General features: G+C 40.4%; 1 protein-coding gene across 1 annotated transcript in view; it reads left to right on the top strand.

Annotated features, from left to right (window-relative positions):
- LOC137879419 (arf-GAP with coiled-coil, ANK repeat and PH domain-containing protein 3-like) overlaps positions 1–25,084 on the top strand; it is a 54,114-nt gene that overhangs the window by 20,407 nt on the left and 8,623 nt on the right. The window contains exons 2-20 of the mRNA XM_068720121.1: positions 4,814–4,871; positions 8,741–8,860; positions 9,433–9,486; positions 12,613–12,671; positions 12,942–13,125; positions 13,384–13,428; positions 13,677–13,772; positions 14,366–14,440; positions 15,680–15,691; positions 21,422–21,534; positions 22,017–22,068; positions 22,251–22,351; positions 22,602–22,713; positions 22,841–23,073; positions 23,660–23,729; positions 23,904–23,998; positions 24,263–24,483; positions 24,614–24,707; positions 24,960–25,060. Of these exons, the coding sequence (XP_068576222.1) occupies positions 4,814–4,871; positions 8,741–8,860; positions 9,433–9,486; positions 12,613–12,671; positions 12,942–13,125; positions 13,384–13,428; positions 13,677–13,772; positions 14,366–14,440; positions 15,680–15,691; positions 21,422–21,534; positions 22,017–22,068; positions 22,251–22,351; positions 22,602–22,713; positions 22,841–23,073; positions 23,660–23,729; positions 23,904–23,998; positions 24,263–24,483; positions 24,614–24,707; positions 24,960–25,060 (1,895 nt within the window). The remainder of the gene's footprint in view (positions 1–4,813; positions 4,872–8,740; positions 8,861–9,432; positions 9,487–12,612; positions 12,672–12,941; positions 13,126–13,383; positions 13,429–13,676; positions 13,773–14,365; positions 14,441–15,679; positions 15,692–21,421; positions 21,535–22,016; positions 22,069–22,250; positions 22,352–22,601; positions 22,714–22,840; positions 23,074–23,659; positions 23,730–23,903; positions 23,999–24,262; positions 24,484–24,613; positions 24,708–24,959; positions 25,061–25,084) is intronic.

Raw genomic sequence — 25,084 nt, 5'->3', positions numbered from 1 at the left:
CAGGACTGAGCACAGAGCTTTTCAGCATCAGTATGCTACTCAAGGGCACTTTGCCTGTGGCAGCGGGCGCTGCAGATGCAACACAAGCCACACGACAGCCACTTACTCACCACAGAAACACACTGGCCTGTCCATGATTAACATTGTATCAGCAGGTTGTTGTGTTTTGGCAGATTTTCTCTCTCAGGGAAAGAAACGGTGTAACAATGCTGGAAAATAAGCGTTTTAGTAAAAGACGGAGCTGGTAAGACCGAAAGGCAGATGTTCAGGAACAGACACATCAGACAGACAAAGAGGAAATTGGTCAGTAAAAAAAGCGTGAGTAATGCTGATGCCTGTTGCCATGGTGATTGGGGTCAATGAATGGTTGCCATGGAGCTCGCTACTTGGAATTCTGGGAAGGGGATATTTTGACGTGTGTGTATGTCTGAACTTGTGGGTAGAGGATGATGAAAGTGTGTATACATTATAAATGAGACAGTTTGAAGCTCTCTGTGTACTTACAGTAATAACAAGACTTTTGCCATGCTCCCCCTCCTGTTTATACTGTGGCATGAAAATGTTGTTTTATGTAAATGTTCCAGCTGTTAGCAAACAGTTGTTCACACAGCAGCAAGAGACTTATTCATCCTCTTTGTTTAGCAGACAGTTAAGGTACCTGTTTGTGTGAATGAAACTAAATTTGGCAGATTGAATGTTTTATACGTAGTTTTGTCTCATGTCCGAACAGAGTCTTCTCATGAAAACCATGTATTTAGTATTTTAGGTTTCTGGGTCAGTGTGTGTGTGTGTGTGTGTGTGTGTGTGTGTGTGTGTGTGTGTGTGTCGTCTGTCATATTCTGCGTCTGATTCATTTGCTTAGCTCTTTTGTCTGTCTCTGTGTGTGTGTGTGTGTTTACTCAGTCTGTCATATTTGTTTATTCATATTTGTGTGTGTGTGTGTGTGTGTGTGTGTGTGTGTGTGTGTGTGTGTGTGTGTGTGTGTTGACTACACACAGACAGTCGATTTACTTTCCATATACCTGATGTCAGTAAAATATTAGGTCATTGCCCATTACAACCTGATATTCTGAGTCAGCTAGGAAATAATGTTTAAAAAAATGATGCAAGAATTACATGAGAAAAAGTTGATGATACAATAAACTGTCTTTGCTATAGTTCAGTATGCTTATATTCAATAAACAAAATGCACATCTGTCACGCAAATACACATGCATTTTAGGTCAGATTAGGAAGCATCACTGACAAAGTTGAACAGTAAATGAAGATTCATCAGGGCACACACGTGCACTCACACTTTGCATGGATGCGCCATAACATTTGATGAGACGCTGCATTTTTACTTTCAGTTCTAAAGTAGAAGTTTTTCATCTGTCATAGATTTTTCATCGTTAATCCTGTCCCCTTGTTAAACAGGTTTATATCTTGCATCTTACTCTACATAGTCACGTTTGTTTTACTCAAGGCACATAATGTCTTATAGACATGTATCATGTCACTTCCATTGAATATCTTTGTTAATGTCTCGTTGCATGTGAGTATTTAAGGCATTGGGGTACGGGCTTTTCTGGTATGTGATGCCGATGTAGATGTGATGCAATATGACACATCGAGTCTGGAAGACATGGGGGCTCAGATACATCTCTGGGCTGGCGCCCGTGCAGTGTGTGTCCACTAGGCTCTTATGTCAAGAGATGCGAGAGGGTAACCACGCAAGCTTCATGCTAGAGTACACACACGGCATGGGGGACAAGAATAGACTGTATGTAGTGTGGATGGTTGTTTGGGCTGATGGTAGTGCACTCAGAGCTTGTGCACGTGAGGTTCCCCTCCCCCGCCCTCACTATGATGTCAGACGGTGTACAGTATGCTACCACTGGCGAGTACGAGCCCATCCCCCCCTCCTGACTGGGCAGCATCATCCTCAGTGGAGCAGCTTTGGGGTGTTCCTACAGCATTTAAACACACACTGAACACACTGCATACACACAGGATGCAAGTGTCATTGAGACCAGATTTCGAAACACACACCTATATCTTCTTCCTCACTGCCTTTGCGTCTTCATTCAACCATCGTGTCTTGCAGCATTACCCATAATCCTCCTTGGGAGTCATTAATTCTCCATTTCAATTTAATCTCATAACTCTCTGGTGCTCTTAGTTATGGAAACACATTAATAGCGGAGATACTGAACAATGTAAAGGGTTTTAAAAAGGATAAATAAGGACAAACCTACATTGACAAGCTTACACACACTCTCAAACACACACATCCACCTCTGTAGTGTTGTTTCTTTGGTATTTAACCTTGCCAGAGCTGACAACCTTCTTAGTATATTGATTTTCAAAGCTTATAATTCCCAGTGCACATACATGCATGATGAAAAAAGGCATTCAAACTGCAACTTAAAGCACAAGTACCAGTCATCCTTATTTCTGAAGACTGTACTGAACTTGAAAACTTGGATCAATCTGTATTAAATGTTGTCCGTGTGTCCTTGTCATCAAATATCAGTCACTGTTTATTGGCAGTGTGTGCTGCCCGAAACGAGACACGCTTGTAATGAGCTTATCCTCTAGATTGAACAGCTGTTTGACATTGTATGTGTTTGGTTCCCAGTGACTTAATGGAGAACATTATGCTGTTGGGAGTGGAGCTTGGATGTGCAGTGTTGTATTTCTAATTGACATGCAGCTAAAGAGCAGAACTATAAGCCAGTTTGATGGATTACACTGCATGAACAACAGTATTTGTATTAGTGCAACAAATTACTCAATCGGCTTAATGAAAGGTCTCTCAACTCTGATCTCCAGTTCTCCCTTTTTCTTTGAAACAGTATGAATCAGCCTTCTGTGCAGACCACACACATGCCTGCCTGCTGTGTTAGTGTGATGTTGTGGTGAAGAAAAGTGCAGTCTGTGTTCAGTGTGTGTTCTGGATGAGAAAAGAAGTGAAGGACAGACACAAGTCAAGAATAAGCACATCACCAAGCATTGTAAAAAAAGAAAGAAAAAAAAGGTCAGGAGCAGAAAGGAATTCTGGGAATGTTGTTCTCCAGAACAGGTGTTAAAGCTGCAGACTGGCATCTCAGCCCCCCCCCCCCTCAGCTGTGGACGTCCTCTCTTAAGCAGAAATAGATCGCGTCACAACATTTACAAAATAAACTAGCTGAGAAGGTTGTTTAATTGTTTACATGTTCTTCCTCTATTTCTGCTAAGATGTATAACATCAGCTGTCAAGGTGTTTTCAGATTGTTAAAGAGTTGAAGACGAGGGTGGGGTTGAGATTGTGTGATGAGATCATTGTTTTGGGGCTACGATCGACAAGTTCCAGCACATGCAGGGTGTGACGCTGATCCTTGGCTCGTCCCATCTCCAATAGGCTCCAGCTGATCCTGGAGACAAATGAGTTCATTCCTATTTGTTTGAGGAGATATTATGAGTTTGGTTTTTTGACAGAATTGCGTTTGAGCCTAATGTGCTTTTCTTTTTTTTTTGGTGTAAAGTTTGAAATAGAAAGACCCCAAGTACAGCCTCTGTGGCCACATATAAGGAGTTGCCATTACAGCTGACTCCCTGGCTCCACTAGTCCATGTCGATGGGTCCTTGGGCAAGACACTGTGGTGTATGAATGGGTATGAATGGTTAGTTAGTCCTGATGGGCAGGTGGCACCTTGCATGGTAGCCCCTGCCATCAGTGGATGAATGGATGTGATGATGTGTAGTGTTAAAGAGCTTTGAGTGGTCGGAAGTGTATAAAAACGGCATACAAGTACAGTCCATTTACCCTGTAAATGTGTCTTCTTGTGTGTGTGTCTGCTGAGCGGGTTCCTCCATACTGTATCAGCATGCTCTGTTTGTGTCATCATCCAGGATTATCTGCCGTGTGTGTGTGTGTGTGTGTGTGTGTGTGTGTGTGTGTGTGTGTGTGTGTGTGTGTGTGTGTGTGTGTGTGTGTGTGTGTGTGTGTGTGTGTGTGTGTACTCTTGCACGCTAATGGAAGAAGACCCCCAGGGGAAGGATGGTGGTAAAGGCTTCTTGCCCACCAAAACCACCTGACACACACTCACACACACCCTGCTGATTATCTTCATATTTAGTGTAGATTTAAAAAAAACATACACAATCACACCTAAACCTGGAGTACTTTAATGCATTATTGTTGTTTATTAAATTAGAAGTTGCCGGTACCCAATATAAAACCTTCTGTGTTGGCCTCTTTTAACCGCTCACCTTATAGATACTTAAGTACCAGTCTATATTCTCTGCATGATGTCATTCATTGATTTTGCAGCTCGGCCGTGGCCACTAATCTTTCAGAGTGATGCCTTTGTCGGTCCAGTCATTAATGTTTGAGTCTGTGAGGCTGTGATGTGTGGTTTCTGATTGCAGCTTGATTTTCAGTTAAGGTAAAAAAAACAGACACTGTAAACTCTTGATGGGTTGGCTCATGTTTGAATGCACAGAAGTACAGTACAATATACATTTACTTTCTCAGTTTGGTCCTTTTACTTTCTCCTTCCAATCATGTTTTCATCTCTCAATCCCTTTTGATCCCTTTGCATTATTTGTCTGATTTTAAAGATGTTACAGACATGGTTATTTGTTACTAGTCACTGTGACATTGTGGTGTACCACTAATCCAAGAATCTCTCCCAAACTCCAGTTTGAACCTTGTTCTGACTGTGATGGTTTTCAGCTTAACGTGGTGTGGTTCCTCTTATCAGAAACGGCCGTCTGTCTGGTTTGTACAGAGTCTGGCATATAAAAGAGTAGATCTGATTAACTGTGTGGCTTTGTGTTCTCTCTGCAGGGCTGGCATTGATGATGTGGAGACAGACGTGGTGGAGATTGAGGCAAAGCTCGACAAGGTATGAACCATGCAAACATGTTATTTCTCTAGACTTAAAATGTCAAATTTGACCGATATACTGAGTGTGTAATACATAACTTTTAACTGGTTTCTTCCATCATGTTTCTAGTGAAAATCACAAACAATTACCTTATATTGCACATTGTTAGAACACTAAAAGAGCAACTTTTTGGATTTGATTCCCATTGATTGAATGAAAAACGCCACCAGGTGACGTTGCCTATTAACATTTATTTTTGTTTTAGCTCGGAAACTGATTATAGAGCCATTGTCTGTCTGCCTGTCTGCGTGTACCTCTGTCTCTCTGTTGCTCTCTCTGTAATTGTGTTTCTCTTTTCATTTTTTTATGTCTGTCTGTCTTTCTCTCGCCCTCTGTTATCTAAATGCCAATGCTATTTAAACCAGGAAGCACTGCAGACTTGAGTTATTATATTTAATAGGTTCATGCACTGCTAGATAACACACACACACACACACACACACACACACACACACACGCGTGCGCGTTTGTTGGTGCTTGTGCACGGTAAACACACTGAGGAAACACTGATTAATGTCACAGAGGCAGGTTTATATTCTGTAGTATGAGAGCAGCCCTTATCTGAGCATGTGATGTCTTTGTTTGTCCTGCTTATACAATAGCAATACAACAACAGCTAATCATTATTTGTTAGTATTTATAAGATATGAAATAAAGCTAGCTCATTTAAGACCCACCACTGTGGAGACACCATATTTTTAAGGTTTCAGTTACTCTGGAGTGCATTGTACTTGGATTATTTTCACATTATTTAATGATACATATATTACACATTCTACACTAGCAGTCTACATATTACTAGCAGAACATGATATGGATTAGCTGCACTCACCTAAACAAAATCATGATGAAAAAGAATAGTTTAATTTGTTAATAGTAAACTAGGTAATGGAAATGAATTTCTTAGATAATCATTGCCAGATAATATTACTTCAAAGGCTTCCAGTATGTAAGACCAGCAAGAACTGTCACCTAAGAAGCAGATAAACTGTCTTTAGATAACCTAATAGACGTGTTACTCAGAGAGCATTTAGAGGACGAGATAGCGTTAATGTAGTTATGTGTTGACCGCACCTCCTTTCCTCTTCTATCTCCCTTTCTCTCTGTTTGTTTTGTAGTTATTTTTGTTCTAGTCTTGCTCTACTTGTGTCCGAAACTTCTCATTAATAATATGTTTAAATCAAGGTCACTTACAAGCATACAGTCCATCTTCATCTGCAGCCGGTAGATAATAAATACAGATTCATGTCCTTTGTTCGGTGATAAAGTGGTTATATAGATGATTGTGACATTTTCTTGTCACTGCAGTCTATCTCAGGTTTATGAATAGGTCCACATTGTTAAAACCCCATCTCTTAAATTAGTGAACCAACAGGCGACACTTTGACATTTCAAACAAATGTCCATTCCCCCACCCAGTCACACATAAAATAAACACACACACACACACACACACACACACACACACACACACACACACACACACACACACACACACAGACAGATTATTCCTGCCCCCAATAGGTCAGGAGCCTCCATTGAACTTTGAGCTCCATTTGAACACCATTGAACGATGACCAGCATGGGAGGGGTTTTCCTTCAGGGTGATTTGTTCTGTTCAGCAGGGGTCCTCACACTGCTCTGTTAGGGTGCTCTGAAGCTGCCTGAGGACATTCTGGCAGCAATGAAGGCTCTTAGAGGAGGACATTTATGACATTGATGACAGCTGAACCTGCCTGCGGTGATGTTAACTGTTGTGACCGGTGTGAAAACCGGTGTGAAAACACAACAATGCTGATCATTGTGATGCTTTCAACCCCTGCTCGCTATATTTAGCAGTTTACTAGTGTACTGGATTGAAGTATTTCTACCACAAACCATAATTAGCAAAACCATCACTGCAATAGACAATTCATAATTTGCCCCAAAATGTAAAATGCCCATCCCACACCTCATTGACCAGCGGGACCTCTGCATTTCACAGTAACTGTTTTGGTCAATTTATTAACAGGGCATGGTCTGTCATGTGGTACCAGATGTGGCATTTTGACTTCGAGTGGACCCCTGTGGCTCTTCCAACCCATTTATCAACAGATCCTGACACATATACTGTGCCTTTAATGGCCAAGCTTAGACCCTTGGGGCTCTGTATAGCACACGATGAGATCAGATTCCCACATATTGGCAAATTTGATAGCAGATTTGTTGTCAGACCAGCCTGGGAGCAGCAGCAGCAAGGCAGGAATCATGCTGCCTTGTCCTTTAAATTCATAATAGCGTCAATCATGTACACGTGAACGTAAACATGTATACTGTGTATACTAATGCACATCACATAACTACATCTATACAGTGTGCACACTGTACATTTTGCAAATCACACATGCACACATTTAGAGCCAGCTGCTTGTTTCAGCAATGCTCACACATGTATTACAACTGTTATTTTTTAGTCACGTTGTCGTAGATCATGCAGTTATCGGTCCTCCCTCTCTGGTTTCTCATCTTTGGCCTGTTGGCTACCCAGAAAACCGCACTCACATTGCAACAACCTTGGGAATTCCTGCACCAAATTTGATAATTAAAGGTTTTTTGCTCTCTCTCTTCTGCATAATCCCTGACCAACACACACGTCCTGATCCTGCAGTACACATCAGCTGCATGAGTGTGGTGGTAATGACAGTGTACCACTCTGTAGCTTATCATATAACCCGTAAAGAGGGAAAGTGCAGCGGTTGCCAGTTCATGTGGTGTTTAAAAGAGTACATACCATTGCTGTGAACTGTCTGCACCTGGTAATATATTGTTATATATTAATATGTTTACAATTCAATTTTTGCTCTCATATGGCTGGGTCTGAACTCACAGTATGTGCACTGTATTACTTTATGCCATTTCATTTTACTGCCTAAGTTCTCAGTATGAAATGTGCACACTGAAAATGGCCTCCCTTCACAGTGATTTTTAATCATGTTAGCAACATGGTTTTTAGTCATGTTAGCAACATGGTTCTAAGGATACCACGTCAGTCCAGACTAAAATAGCTCAACTATTATGGTTTCCTTTCAAAAACACATGGTCCTCGGGGATGTCACAAAAGTTGATCCCTTCACTTTTACTCTAGCGCCAGCATGAGGTTGACATTTTTTGGTTTTGCATGAAATTTCTCAACAATAATTTTATGGATTATCATGAAATGTGGTATATTCATCGTGGCCAGTGGATGAATCCTAATCACTTTGTTGATCCTCCGACTTTTCTTTTTGTGCCATCAGAAGTTCAAGTTTTATCCTTATCCTGTGAAATCTTTTAATATTTACCTCATGGATCGGCATACAATTTTGTTCATGGCTCCCGCATGAAGAATCCTACAGATTTTGGTGATCTCCTGACTTTTCCTCTAGCGCCACCATGAGGCTGATATGTCTCAACAACTTTTGGATGGTGAAATTTGTGTTCAAATATTTATGTTGCCCTCAGGATGAATTGTAATAATTTGAAAGATCCCTTTATTTTTAATTTAGACCTATCAGGTTATTTGCAGTCAAGGTGCAGATTTACAGATGATATTGATCATATTTAAAATTTGCTCTTCTATAAGAATGCTTAATAAATCTAATTTAATTTGGATAGCAGACATAGCTTCAATAATGCCTGCACTGGTCTTGATTCAACCAAAAGGATTATTCTAAATTTGAGCATCCTCCTGGATTCTGAATGTGACCAAAATGATTTTGATACACGCTATCACTGTAACTATTAATGTACAACTGTGTTATTGTTGTGTATTTGAAGTGATTATTTTTGTGTTTCTCCATTCCCACTAGCTGGTGAAGCTGTGCAGTGGGATGATCGATGCCGGCAGGGCCTACGTCAGCGCCAACAAGCTCTTTGTTAACGGAATCAAGGATCTGTCCCAGCAGTGCAAGAAAGAGGAGATGATATCGGTGAGCGGAGGTTGCACTTTCTTTAAAACTGAATTCAAATCTGTACATTCACTGAGGAGTATTTTAGGGTCAGCATCTTAGCAAATGATTGCTGGGACATTCCTGTGATTCTCCACATGAATATTAACAGTAGAGCAGCATAAACAGTATTGACCAGGCACAGAGTTATCCAGCTGTTTTAAACATGACAGATGTGACCACATGCAGGCAGGAGATGTGTATGCTGATAGTTTACATGGCTGGAAGCAGAGACATCTGAAACCTGCTTTATGGTTTTCTTCTAGGAAAACATTTGGACTAGATTTCCTGTCAGTACGGGTGTTGCCTTGGTAGCTTTGGGTGAAGCAGAAGAGACATAATTGTTTCACAGTCAATAACCATTTAAGGTTAAGCTTAGGTATGCATCACAGCTTGTAGACAGTTTAGACTGTTTTTGGGGGGATTTTATATTATTTATTATGTGAAAAAGAAGTTTATGTTTATATAGAAAGCTGTGTAATTACATTATATATGTGTGTGTGTGTGTGTGTGTGTGTGTGTGTGTGTGTGTGTGTGTGTGTCTTCAATTCAAGGAATGTCTTGAAAAGTGTGGAGAAAGCCTCCAGGAGATTGTCAACTACCACATGGTAATATGCACACACACACGCACGCACGCACGCACGCACGCACGCACACACTCACACTAGTTTTAGCCAATGGCAAGAGGTCGAGGTAGAGTGTTGTTCTGACACGCCCAGGTCCTCTTGGCATGTTAACGTCTTTCAGACATCCAGTTCCTCCTGGGTCCAGTGTTGCAACACACACACACACACGCACACACACACACCACACAATTTAACTGTGACCTCTCTCTGTGACAGTGAATCTGTCCACACAGGCCAGTCCATATGCGTGTGTCTGATTCAAACCACATGTGTTGGCAGATGTGTACGGCAGCTATAATACACAAACATTCACTCACACACACACACACACACACACACACACACACACACACACACACACACACACACATACAAGTTCATATGACTCTCTCCTCATGACTAAGTGTGATTAAGAAACGTCCTTTTCTGGGAATCTGCGACAGGTCTGGGAAGCCTAAAGTCAGTTTTAAAATTAAAGAGATATTATGACTGACATTTTAAATGGTTGAAAGTTATACACACTGACTTCACAGTTCATGCACGAGTGACTCTGTCTCTCATTTTACGACACTAATAGTGAGGCAATATGTGAGAGTGTGTGGAGTTATGAGGTATTTGCCTCTCCATGCCTGTGCATGATTATTTGTGTGTCAACAAATGCAGCAAAAAGAAAGGTGAAAGTAGTATAAGAACAGTGGAAGAGGGAACACGAGGGAGAGAAGCAGGGCTGTGAGAGGAATGAAGGGGAGAAAGGAATGAAGAGAAAAGATTAGAAAAAGAAGCACTTGCAACAATCAACAGTCTCCACAAATCCAAGTTTTCCCTGTTGGACACATATTTCATGGTTTAAATATTTTTAGGGTCATGGCATCATTTCGGTTTCAGAACAAAATGACGTTGTTCTGCTGAAGTTTTGAATTAAAAGCTTGTAAGCTATATATATCGGACTTCAATACTTCTAACAGAGACTCTAATAATTAAACTGGCATCAGATACGCTTGTTGGTATCCTTTTCTTTGGTCTGTTTGTTTTCTTATCACTCATTTTTCAAGCTTGTTTAACCCCCACCATCATTAGATATTTCAGGAAAATGCATCATTTGGCCATGCTTAGAGGCTACTGGCTGTGTTGTTGTTTTTTGTCACCACCTGTTTCTCTTCCACTGCCCCTCCACCACTGCTCCATCCATCCTCCTTATACCATCATCTCCACCCTACACTCACTTACCCTTCACCACAGGCCTCCCACTCATCCTGTCTAACATCCAGGAATTACACTAATAGCTTGTATGGCAGACAGTATGAATGAGGTGGTGAAGGAAGGGAAGAGAAAGACATAGTGAAAGGGAATCTGTCTTTGTTCGACCACCCACGGATGCTTAGTTCTTCACTTTCTCTGTTCTCGTCAGCCACTAAAGAAGCCAATCAAACAGGAAAGTTAATCTCCCTTTAAAGCACAAAATAAGCACGTGTTTACTTTCCAAAATACATAATTCCTACCCTAATCTTAACAGATTGAGAATGATATCACAGTGTTTTTGAACAGATTTGTACAAGATTTTAGTGTATTTTTGTCAGAATTTGATTTGAATAGTTGAAGTTGATAGGAAAAACGAATCTTTGCTGATACAACCACAACGTTTCATGGGGTGTGAACTGTTAATTTGAACTATATTTTATATATATATATATATATATATATCTATACATGTACATATACTGTATATATATATATATATATATATATACATATATATATGTACATACATGTATGTATATATACGTATATATATATATATATATATATATATATATACGTATATATATATATATATATATATATATATATATATACATGTACATATATATGTATGTATATATATATATATATATATATATACATATATATGTACATGTATATGTATTTTCCCCCTTGCATTGATAATATATTGCACAGCAACGAAAAGATAGGACTTATAGAAAGGGACTGCAGGTGCGAAGACACGTATAAATGAGCTGATAGCTGACTGACCACGTGTAACTCAGGCAGCCATTTAAAAAGAGTTACAGCAGGTGATTTATATTCCCACAATGAGTGCAATGTACATTTGTGAAAACGTTTGTACTGCCATCTATTGCAAGAAATCAGAGTTCCAGCATGTCAAGTCATCAGGATCTGCATGCAAGTCATTAGATTGAGACATACACACACACACACACACACACACACACACACACACACACACACACACACACACACACACACACACACACACACACACACACAAACACACAAACACACACTAAGCCTGTAATTCTCAATGTGTATGTTTATTAACTGGGGATTGCTTTAGAAAGTTTAATCCACAGCCTACCAACAGTAATTGTTGTTGACATTGTTACATTGTTTGTGTATGTCTTGCATTGTGTGTGTGTGTGTGTGTGTGTGTGTGTGTCTGTGCGTGCGTGCGTGTGCACGCGTGTGCGTGTGTGCATGGGTGGGTGGGTGTGTGTGTTTGTTTTGCATGGATGTTGAGGCATTCACTGAGGTATTGTCATTGTCCATGGACACAAATTGGTGAGACATATAGGCTACATATAAAGATGGATGGTCTGCTTAACAGCAACCATTCTGTGTTCATTATTTTGGGAGTGTGGTTAATAAATATAGAAATGGAAGAGAAATCTTTGCTCACCATGCACAAGAAATAATGAGAAAAAACATAAAGAAGGAAGAGGAGAGGAGGTGAAGGACAGGAGTGTGAGATGAGAGAAAGAAAGAAGAGGAGGAGGAGAAGTGGAAATCACACAGTTAACCAGAAGAGTAAAATCCTTTAGGGCTAAAAATCTGTTGAGGCAGCAGCTGAGTGAGTGCACATGTGTGTATGTCCTCCTGTCTCTGTCCTTTCCCCTCATCTGCCTGAGGCACAATGTGCTACAGCGATGACGTGGAAGGATTCATACTGCCATCTTGTGGCGTGATGTAGCAACTACAGGTTTTCAGACGCTACTCTTACAGCCGGTGCTTTAATTGCCGCCAAGCATTGTAGCTCATGTTGTAATATAAAATGCTGATGTTTCACACCTCTGTCCCCTTCTCTATGCACAGATATTATTTGACCAGGCTCAGAGGTCGATCAAGCAGCAGCTTCACACCTTCATTAAAGAGTGAGTATCTCATCACAATTTATTAAGTAGCTTCCCCCAGCTGATCTAAAGAAAGATGTATTCAAGTTTATATATAATGACTAAAGACTGGATGGTGATGGAAACAGGCATCTAAGGCATCTTAGGGCAGAAAGTGACTGTTTTCCCCTAAAATGCCCAGTAATAACACAAATCATGCATTTCAAAATAAAAGACCTACATATTCTTGTGATTTAGCATAGACATGGACATGAATTAAACTATTTACCTCTATCTCTGCGCCTCCATCAGGGATGTGCGTAAATTCAAGGACACCAAGAAGCAGTTTGACCGGGTGCGTGAGGACATGGAGCTGGCCCAGGTGAAGAACGCCCAGGCACCCAGGAACAAGGTGCATGAGGCTGAAGAGGCCACACAGGCTCTCATCCTCAGCCGCAAAGCCTTCAGGCACCTGGCACTAGACTACGTACTGCAGGTGACACAGACACACACACACACACACACACACACACACACACACACACACACACACACACAAACATACTCCATATTGTTTTATCAGTGCTGTCCAGTAAGTGGCGCTAACAGTTAATAGCTGCTGAGCCTAGATATACACACACTGTCAATACTCCTCAATGCAGAAAAGGAAGCGTTGTGTTCTTTTAAAAAGGGATTAAATCACATATTGTCTCAAAAAAGCAACCTAAAACCTACATTTTCCTTTTTGTTTCAGATTAATGTGCTTCAGGCCAAGAAGAAGTTTGAAATCCTGGATGCAGTGAGTAGCCCAAATATATATCCTCTAGTTTCTGATTGACATCTCAACATTATTGCATATGTTTTGTTCATGAGAGTCTAACAAACATTTACATTGTGGAGTCCCTGTGGTGTGAGAAGGATAAGTAATACAGTTGTCACACACCATTCACCAAGTCATATTGCTTGTATGTGTAACTTACTCGGCAATACATTTTTTCTGATTCTGATTGTATTACAACCATCATTGTCTCCATGTGTCTCCTCCAGATGTTGTCCTTCATGCGTGCCCAGTGCACACTGTTCCAACAAGGCTTTAACATCTTGGATGAGATTGACCCCTATATGAAAAAACTGGCTGCGCAGGTAAGACGAAATTAACAAACTGAAACACACACACACACACACACACACACACACACACAGTTGAAATACAAATACATATGCAGTGTACTACTACTTTCATTACTGCATTTGCTCAGCACTCTCTTATGAGCAACAGCCCTTTTGGCAAATAATACACACACTTGAAAAATAAGTGTGCTCAGTTTTCCGGGACATTTTCACTGCCTTTAAACTGTTTGAGTCACGTCTGTGGTTTTATTTCATTTTTTTTTCATTAAATGCATCAAAAATTTTTACAGCAGAAACTGTGACTTCATCTTCATCATATTTTCTAGATTTATTGTGGTTTCTTTAGTCATAGGGAAATATACTATCAAGCCAAACAACTACAACAGCTTTACCAATCTGTATTATAAAAAGAGTGACTTCCTTAAGGTTAAGGTAAGCTTAAGGTTAACATAAGGCTGGGCTGGACTGGGCTGGGCAAGTATACATTAATGTTTCAGCGTGTACTTCTGTTTGTGCATAGTTTTCTGTCTGTCTTTATGCTTCTTTTATTCTGCTCACAGTTTATTTAGCCTGTCGCGTTGACTCTGCTGTCGTATTCTCTGCAGCTGGATCAGCTGGTCATCGACTCGGCCGTGGAGAAGAGGGAGCTGGAGCACAAACACGCCCTCATCCAGCAGAGAGTGAGACAACACAACTCTTAACTCTGAAAATGTGGTTAATATAGAGCCCTTCATAACTGTGGCCATGATTAATGCTTACATTGTGTTTTTATTCTTTTTATAGCCACTGCATTTCAATTTCAATTGCAGATTCTACATTATTTGCATATAAAGTGTTTTTGTTAAACCATGTTGGAGTCTGAAAAAAGGGAAGATGTCACAGTGGTTTATTTTATGCTTGTCAGGGAAAGATTAGATAAGTTTCCTAAAAGGTTGCTGAACTAGATTTTTCTCGAGACACAAAAGTCATATCAACATTTTCCAGTCTCACTTAGGGTGACGAGTACCTCAGAATTTAGAGGAAGAAGCTCTTTGAAAAAATATTTCTCTGTCGGGAATCTAAAATGGGTCTTGTTAAAACAAAAAACCTATCTTGTGTCAGCATCAAAAGTTTGACAAAAAGATTTCTGTGGAAGCGTTGAATTATTTTTATATATCGTCTGTTTTGTGACTTGAGCTGCCGTCTTTTCTTTTCCTCTTTTTTTATTCACAGAGGCTTCCAAAAATAATTAAAACAAGTTAATGAGTGTTGAATGTATTTTTTTCTTTGGCCTCAAATTAAGAGTTTAAAGAGAGACAGCAGTTTCCACAAAGACAACTTTAATATATTTATTTTATGGGTCCCTCAGCTTAATAAAAACAATTCACTCAAAAACCTCACCCTGCTCAACAGTCACGCTACACACAGATGCACAAAATTCCTCCATCTGTTACCTGAAGAGATGCCGAAAACATGGCAGTTTTTATGCCTAACTTGGCCCTTCCCACTGATTGATTTATGGTCCAGGAGGCATTTTGCCAGACACAACACACAGCTCTGTGCCCAACATAATGGCCTTTCAGCAACATTGAGCACTGAAAGATGCTACTTGACTTTATTTTATTTTTTTCTGTACTTAAACAACAAGGTGAACATGCTTCATGTCTAAGGTGCTTTAGCTAAAGAGTCAGGGATTCTCGATTGAGATAAAGAACAACTATTTCTTGGAGGCCTTATGTGTTTCAGGAGGACTCTGAACTAGCAAGCTTATTACTTCTTGTGTGAAAAGATCTTCTAGACACTGACTGGGACCTGATGTCTCATGATAACATATTTGGCTTCATGTGGTGAAATTCAGTCAGTGGTGATCTTGTATTAACGCTTGTATCTCTCTTTTTCTCTTCTCACCTGGTTCTCTCCTGGCCATGTTCTTCCTCCAGACTCTGATGCAGGTGAGTTTATATTTTTCACCTTGATCTGAACCTTTGAATTCCACAACCTGCACATGACTTGCCCCGTGATGCAGTACAACACTTCCAAATAGGACAATCTTGTCAAGAATCAGAGGTTTAGATAGATAGCTAGAGAGTTACTTGATTAATCCCACGAGGGGACATTCTTTGTATGGGAGTGTTGCATTGTGTGTTCTAGTGTGTAATGTTCCACACAATGATGTTCCAGGAAAAACACAGTAGGGTTTTAGGACTTCTGACCCATGTTGTTTATCGGCATGCCTTGGCAATTATGTTGGATTCTTTTGCAAAGGATTATATTTTCCGATGTTGTCCATGAAATGCGGGCTCTCTTTTCAACAGAGATTGCAATATCTGCAAAGAATTTTTTTTAACCACAGACAGTAGAAAAAAGCACAAAGTTTTGATTTTTAAATGTTTTCTTACTTCCAGTCTAGTACATGTTTGTGCCTGCTTTTAATTAGTAATAACTTAATTTGACAGTTGTGCACTGAAGGTGTGTCAGTTTGCCTGGAAGCGTTGCACACTAAACAATGTACTTGTCACTGCTCAGTGACAGGTGTCTACATGCTGTCTCTGAGCTTTTGTGTGTTTCCTTTTTTTTCTCACCTCACTGAAGCTTGAGTTCCATTACTTGTCATGACTTTGTGTACATAAAGTCTCGTCTCTTCACAAAGACCCTTGGTCCCCCTGACAAGTGATACTTTTCTCCAACCTGCCTGTAATACTCATCTGAGTACTTTTTTATTGTTTTATTGTACCCTGCGTGTTTATTTTTGTCTCTCTTTTGATGTTGTCTTTGTTTTCTTGTTCTAGATCTCTCAGCTTCTCCTTAATTTTTCTGTTTATCTGCATTAGACGCAAACACACACTTCTCTGTTTCTCATATCTACACACGCACGCATACACACACACACACACACACACACACACACACACACACACACACACACACACACACACGCACACACAGCTTCACACCCTCACTCTCTTCTGCCTGTGCCTCTCTTTGAAGCATACAGCTCTCCAAAATGTCCTCCTGCTATTTTGTGCTGGTCTAATTTGTTTCATCTGAAAATTTAACCCTGAGGATTTGTCAACATGTCAGCAAGCCAATTAAGAAGATATCATTTTCAAAGTAAAAGCTTAAAAAATTGTATTTCTTAGCTATGATGTTGTTCGAGCAGTATTTCCATTATTGGCTTGTTTTGTTCATTCTGAAATTGAATACTTTTCATAGATTTTCTTAATAGTATTTTAAATTACAGTAGTTTTTGTGATTGATAATTTATGTCAAGACATAAAGTCCCGTTCATCCAAGAAACACATCTGCATTGCTCCTTCTTCCCCAATCTCATTTAATGCTGGTCAGCTAATCAATATATGACACTGGCATGCAGTGTGTCTGCAACATAAATTATGCTTTACACAGTAAAACTAGTACACAGTAGGAAATAATCCAGGGCAAAATATCAGGTATCAGAAATTGGTACTTTTATGAGTAAGGATGGTCATTCAAGCTTTTTGTGGATATATTTTTCTGTAACATTTCACATCTCCATGCCCTTCTTAAAGTAAATGGCTCTCATAATACTATATATTAGATGTTAAAATATATGCCCCAGATATCTATTACATTTTATTTTTAGCATCCTGACAGTCCTTGTTTCAGTCGGTATAAAAATATAATCTAATGAAATAAGCCTACAGAAGCAGCAGTAAGATGATCTGAGCACAGCTGGGCCTGTTCTCTGCTGCTTTGCATAATGCCAGCATCAACCCACTTCCTCCTCCGTTCACTGCCTGCCAAAGTCAACAGATTGCATTATGACGCACAGTAGTTGGTGGAATGAAAGACAAAGAGCAGAGGACCGATAAAGAGAGAAGACAGATAAAAAAAAAGGAGAAGATCAGTTTAAGATCCAGACAGGGACTGAGTATGAAAGAGAATAAAACTATAGAAGAAGAAAAAGGGCGTTTCTGTAGTCACTTCTGGATTATAGCGTAAATGTTTTTGATGTAAAGAATTAAACTTTATATCTCCAGTTCAGTTTGTGACTTAAAGGAGCTTTGTTTAACAGTGTTTTCTTTTAATTTATTTAAAAAAAAATCATTGTAGCTTCTTTCACAGTATCTTTTCATGCATTCATTGCACAGTTAAAAATGTAGGTCAAACTGAGTTTTTGTTTGTATACTATAAAGTCAGATAGAGAGATATTCTTCTGTCTGCCATCCTACTCTGTAATTGCATCTGTGAAAAAAAGTGCAGGCAACATCAAATGATTCAGTAGAAAATTATGCCACGATCCATTCAGATTTTCTCCCCTTCTTCTTTTTTGGGAAAACTGCCCCTGACGTATGTAAATGTAGTGGTACAAGAAGCAAAGCCACAAGACAGCAGAGTTTGTGAATTATAGATGGCACACATTCTTTATTAATAGACCATTAAGTAACTGCGGTAGTCATACTCGAGAGAGTAGGACAGCTTCATTATGAATGTAGTTTTGGCTAAACTGGATGTCACCTTGGGCAAGTTATTTTTCAGTAGAAGGAAGAAGGTACATGCTTGTCATGACATAAACACGTTCTCCTTAATTCAGTGGAAATGCACTGTGGCATCTGTGTACTCATTGACATGAAACCACAACTTGTCAGTGAGAAACATTCCATCTCTTTCACAATCGTTCACTTCTCTTCCTCTCCTTTTTGTGTTGTTCTTCACCTTGCTTTTACTTTCACTATCTCGACTATCCCCTCCCCTTCTTAGTATTTCACATGCTCTCTCTTTGTCCTCTCTCTATTCTTTCACAGCCGTCTTTTATGTTTGTGCAGGACTTCATTGTGGCTCCCAGGGGGATTGTCACCTCAGCTTTCTCCTCCTCCATTGTTATAGCATTTGGCTGTACATCTTTTTAAGTCAGAGAGAGGTAAACAGAGAGAGAGACAAAACACTGAGAAAGATATGCAATTGCTGTAAGAAAACGGAAGGGAGTGGGAGAGTAAACATTTTATAAACCAAATGTGTTTTTACATTACAATGCAGACTACACGTCATCACTTATATTAAATAATTTTACTAAACTACAACCTTAAGTTCTTTATTCACAGTACCCGGGTTATGATGTGCATGCACAATACTTCAAATGTCTTTGTAGCAATGAATCAGTGTTTGAATACATTTCTGTTCAATTTGATTCAAACTGGGGATTTGTTGCATGTTGTCTTCCTCGATCTTTCCCCACATTTCCTGTTAGTCTCTACTATCATATTAGAATTAGAATAAAGTTTAAAAAGTTAAATAATTAAGTAAAAGCAAGGCGACTTGTCACTGTATCTCAGACTGAAGCTGTGATTTAATGTGGTCCTTAAACCTTGTAGCCTACATAGGTTGTGTTGTGTCACTGGGGTGTGTTGGATTGCATATTTGAACAGATGTGTCTGGTATGTTGTTCACCCTGTGGACAAACTAACAGACACATCTATAGCCTACAACCTAAACATTACCATATAATTGAATTAACATCTCTGACACAGTCTCACATTGTTTCACAAATCTTGGATCAATTCTGCAATATACATTTCTAATGTATTTTGTGGGTCCCTGGTTTGGATAGAGGCCGTTTTGCAGCCTCCTGTGCCGTTGGACACTTGTTCGCTGCAATCCTCTGTGGTCCGGCTGATTTAAGGTGGGAAGAAGGGGCTCCGGCTGGTGTTTGGGGAGCAATAATGTTGGCTTGATTAAGCAGGAATAGTGTTTAGAGCCGCAGACAGATGGAAAGCGGACTTCTCCAGAACTGTGGATGGAACCCCGCGCTTCAGAGGGGGGCCTTAAATCGTGCTGTGGGGCGGGGAGGAGGGCACGGTACGTAAAAATGAAATGTTTGATCCCCGGCAGACCGAGACAGGGTCAGCGGGGCACGGGGACTCTGTGGCAGCTGTATGATAATGAGCTCTCGCGCCAGATACACGCGACCGCGGCAGTCGACAGGTGGCGTTGAGTGAAGGAACGGCACGAGCGCGCCGCTGCTGGCAGTCTGTCATCTGGATTCGCGTGTGATGCGCGTGTTTCTCCCGATCCGCTACCCCAATTTATTAACCTGTGGGATACTTTAGAGATGCTCCTTTCTCTCTGACAACTTTGCATGATTTAGTTATTTATAATTACGTTTTTTGTTATTATTGCGCTTGAGATGCTGTTGGATGTCAGTGTGGTTAAGATGAAGATATTTGGCAGGCTGGATACACTGGTGAGGATCACTTCTTTCGCTTTGTCCTAGTTTTCATGAATGCTTCTGTTATCAGTGCTTTGTTTTACCAGTCTACATGGAATTTGGCAATGACAAAATCTTCTCCTTTTGTCATTTTGTCTTCTTCTACTCAGGGTTGATGAAATTAACTTTCTCACTCCTGGTTTGTTTCAGATTGTGGGAGAAAGCTGTGATGCTTGAATGCATGTGTGTATCTGTGTGTGTGTGTGTGTGTGTGTGTGTGTGTGTCAAACCAGGTTGCCTCAGCTGGCAAGGAGACAGACTGTTGTGTCACATCCCACCATGTTTTTGCTTCACGTGGCCTGAATTTTTTCACACAATCACAGAAAAAATGATTAAAGCTGTTGCTTAAAGTACATACAACAGTTAAATTCTGGTCACCAGTGTCACATGTTGTCAATCTCTGTATGACTCATTCAACTACCCAAAGAAAGCAGACATTTCTAGCCGTATTAAATAAAAAAAATGCTGTTTGTGAATGTTGCCGCATCTGGGATGATCAATGAAAAGGCCTCGATACTTTTAACAAAGTCAAAGGGTACATGATGACATCAGTGTGTGATTATACAGTCAGTAGGGTTTTGTGAAAAAAAGAACACAGATTTATTTCTGTGTGTGTGTGTGTGTGTGTGTGTGTGTGTGTGTGTGTGTGTGTGTGTGTGTGTGTATGTATGTATTCATCCGCCTATGCACAGCTTGCCATATGCCCAGTATCACCTTGCCCCAAACCAAAGGCCTCCTTAACAATAGTGAAACCTAACCTTAGAGAATAGCTGTAGAATAGGTAGAGAAGTGCAAACTGTACCTATTCTTTAAAGGTAAACTAATAAACAGATGGTAGACCGACATTTATTTTGTGGAGGAACACAGACACATTTCAGAAAGAAAAGGTTTACATAACATAAGACATGTTCCGCAGTAGCAGTTTGGGAGCACTGTTGTTAAATGTGGTGCTGATAGGGCGCTATCTCTGTTATGAGAAATGTGGACTTTTACACTCATTGCTCCACGGTGTCACCTTACTTAGTATTTATGCAGTGTGTCCAGCCTTGCATGAAGTGAACTTTACCATGCATTTTACACAGAACGAGGACTGTGGATTTTGACCCCCCATCCCTCACATTGGAATCGCTTTAAGAGAGGAAACTCTTTGCATCTGTGTGGACGAGAGGAATGATTACAGACACCACTAACTCTTTCAATGTACATGCTAGTAATGTTTTATGACAGACTTAGAAAAAAAGAGAGCCATCGTTAAACTGGCTATAGTTTGTTGAAAGGACGGCATCTATTGTTTTTGCAAAGCAGGAGCAACTTAATCATGAAACGTTGCTCTTTGCAGTACACTGGTTTTATTTGTTTCATTTAAAATGAAAGCATGCTGAATAAATGAAGCTAAACCCTTATATTGATCTTGTGCGCCTATGTGTCCCCTCTACAGGACTTTTCTTATGATGACCACAAGTTGGAATTTAATGTGGATGCACCCAATGGTGTGGTCATGGAGGGCTACCTCTTCAAGAGGGCCAGCAACGCGTTCAAGACCTGGAACAGGTAAAAGAGTGAAGTGAAGAGGGGGAGTCAATTTACAATTCAAAAGACATTCTGATTAAAGTTAATGAAAACTGGTACACATGCAAAACAATTAACAGTAAAACAGTTAGTTAGTAAACAGGGTGAAATAACAATAAAAAGACAATGTATTGTATGGAAAGGTCTGGTCTGGTCTGTTTTGTTTTTTGAGAAAGCATTTGAATATTTTTCACCAAATTCTAAAGGCCCCAATGTTAAGGGTCTTTTTTCTTTTCTATGAACTCCTATTACCTTAGAAACTGATTTGTATAAGAAAGAAGAATTTCCCTCATTGGTATTCACCTTATTCCAAAACGCATCAATACTTATCTATAGATTTATTAATCACCATTTTAATGACCAGTGCTTTTCCCTTCCAGGACAAATTTCAGCATACAGACATTTGATTGATCATGTCTCTCTCTCACAAACTGTCAAACCTCATACCTTCTCCCCTCCTCAAGGCGGTGGTTTTCTATACAAAACAGCCAGCTGGTCTACCAAAAGAAACTCAAGGTACAGTTTGATTTTGTACATTTAAATTAAACTAATTCAGTTTAGAGTTAATGGTAAAGTTATTAATAGTTTGCACATTAGAGGAGAATAATGGTGGATGTATGAGGAGGATAACCTGCTTCTGTGGCTTGAAGGGTAAAATAGAATAGAGTTATTGTGACCTTCCTCTCTGCCAATGATAGGACTCTTTGACAGTGGTGGTGGAGGACCTGAGGCTGTGCTCTGTCAAACCGTGTGAAGATAATGAGAGGAGGTTCTGCTTCGAGGTGGTTTCACCCACTAAGTAAGTCTGAATATGTGTGTGTGTGTGTGTGTGTGTGTGTGTGTGTGTGTTTGTCCCATAAGGATAAAGGCTAATCCAAACTAAACCTCTCTAAAAACTTTTGCTGTTATCTTCTTAGATTTTCACTCATTAATTGTTACATTATTGACTATATCATTTGGATTTTACTTATCAGCCAAATAACATGTAGCTTCATAGCATTCGACAGCTGTGGGCAGGTATTACATAACTGGCCTCTACAAACCTGCAGGAGCTGTATGCTGCAGGCAGAGTCTGAGAAGCTGCGGCAAGCTTGGATCCAGGCAGTCCAGGCAAGCATCGCCTCTGCTTACAAAGACATCGGCGACAATTATTACATCGAGGTATGAACACATACATGACTACGCAACAATCACATAATAGCACACAAGTGGTGTTTCTTTTCATTGCAAGTTGCTCCCCAGGTAGCTTCAGATTCTCCGTCTCTGACTTGTCCACCTGTGTCTGCAGCGTTTGGACCGGACAGCCTCGCCCTCCACCAGCAGCATCGACTCTGCCAGCGAGCCCAGAGAGAGGGGGGAGAGGGCTGAGAGGTTTGTTAGGGGAGGCGTGGATAGCCTCCTCCAGAGGGTACAGAGCCTGCCAGGCAATGAGTTGTGCTGTGACTGTGGGCAAACGGCTCCGTGCTGGGCCTCCATCAACCTGGGAGTCCTGCTCTGCATCGAGTGCTCAGGGATCCACAGGTGAGTGCACTTAACAATACGAGAGAGTATGTTTGGAGGCGGAAAGAACCACAAAAGAACTGGTTTTGCCAGTGTGAAATAACAATCTACAGCAAGGTGTTGCCAGAAATAAGTCACCTCAACCATCTTTCCAAGATGTCCTCCTAACTTGTCACAGCCTGCCTGACTTACATGAGCAAACATCTGCTTTAAAGCATCCCATCTTATTTGCATGTTAAGTTGCAGTGTCTCCTCTGCTATGCTATTATGTCAACTCATCAGTTAAAACTATTGTGAATAGAAAAACAACAGTTATTAAGATATTCGCTAGAGGTAGTTAAAAATATAGGTATGTGACGTGACTCTTTTAAGAATTACAGTCATCAAAGTGAATGTTTAAGTAATTAGAGAAGTTTTTAGCTTTGCTCTAGAGACTCGAGTGGAGACACAGAAAACGTTGCCACCTCAGGCAGTTGTGCTAAAAGAGGCAAGAGTAAAACTGTGCTAAAATCTTGTGGTTAAATACTCTCCTTACACTTTCTTCATATAATCTATTATATATTTATATGTATACTAATATATCTATTTTTCTTCTTGTTTCTTTCAGGAGTTTAGGTGTCCATTGCTCTAAAGTGCGTTCACTGACTTTAGACTCATGGGAGCCAGAATTGCTCAAGGTGCGTCTCCCCAACACATTTTCTTGTAGATTCAACCCTCTGTTCTGTGCTTTTTTCCCACCACCAGAGTTTCATTTAACATTCCTTAGTGCTTTGTAAAACAATTTTGAACCACTACTTTTTTCTGTTTCTGTCTTCCATCTTTGCCCTCCCTCGTTCTACTCTCATGTTTAGCTGATGTGTGAATTGGGGAACACTGTGATCAACCATATTTATGAGGGAGCCTGTGAGGAGCTGGGAGCGAAAAAACCGGGACCCACCAGTTCAAGGTCAGTCTTTTACTCTATTTGGCAAGCAGAAGAGCATCATAGCAAAAAGGAAAACACAATTTTCTTCTGTATGTTCCATTGTTAAAGTCAGTTAGTTTATAAAAGGTGTCTTCACTGACTTATCTGTATGTTGTCATGTATCTGTCTTTCAGTTTCCACCATCTTATTTTTACCATGTGACTCAACCCAGGGTAAACTGAATAATCTGTATATGTCATGTCTCCAATTATTTAAAATATTCCATTTGTGACCATCTACCTCCAGACAGGAGAAAGAGGCTTGGATAAAGTCTAAGTATGTGGAGAAACGCTTCCTGAAGAAGATGAGTGGGAGCGAGGCTTTGGTGGAGGGTGAAAGGAAGTCCCGGCCCTGGATAGTGAAGAAGTGCCAGCGACACAACAGCTCTGTTCGGGCCCCCAACAAAGCCCGCAGGAAATACCATCGCTACGAGCCGGGAAGCGCTTCACCTGCAAACCTCTCAGCAGGTCAGTGCAGGGAATTAACTTCTCCGTAGATGAAACATATGAGTATACTGTATATATATGGAGACAGAGTCTACAAATACAACCCGAAGCCCAGACTGATATCTTGTTGTGATGTTCTGTCCTTTGGCAGCTGCTGCAGCAAAGTTTCGCCGGGACTCCCTGTTCTGTCCAGATGAGCTGGACTCACTATTTTCCTACTTTGACACTGGCTCTGGTCCTCGCAGTAAGTCCACTACACAATCAGTACACACAGGCACAATGCCCTTTCTTAGATTACTGTACATTTTCAGGAAGATGTAGGTAAGAGTTCTTTACTGTGACAGAATAATTCACACACTCAGTCAGTTCGTATTACAATTTCTGAAATGCATTCTATTAATTGTGCTGTCCTTCCAGTGATGGCGGTGTGCGTGTGTATAGGAAGAGCAGTATGTGCTGTGTAATGATTAACGTGTCCATGGCTTGGCAATGCTTGGCCCTGCAGGTCTTAGCAGCGACAGCGGCCTGGGAGGAAGTACTGACGGCAGCACAGACATCCTGGTATTTGGCTCGGTGGTGGACAGTGTCACAGAAGAAGGTATGTGTGTTTTCGTGTTGTATT

The sequence above is a fragment of the Cebidichthys violaceus genome, unplaced genomic scaffold, assembly GCF_023349555.1.
Source record: "Cebidichthys violaceus isolate CVI_PGR_0920_01 unplaced genomic scaffold, fCebVio1.0.p SCAF_25, whole genome shotgun sequence".
NCBI lineage: Eukaryota > Metazoa > Chordata > Actinopteri > Perciformes > Stichaeidae > Cebidichthys > Cebidichthys violaceus.
The sequence above is the reverse complement of the archived record's forward strand: the minus strand, read 5'-3'. Positions and strand labels throughout refer to the sequence as shown.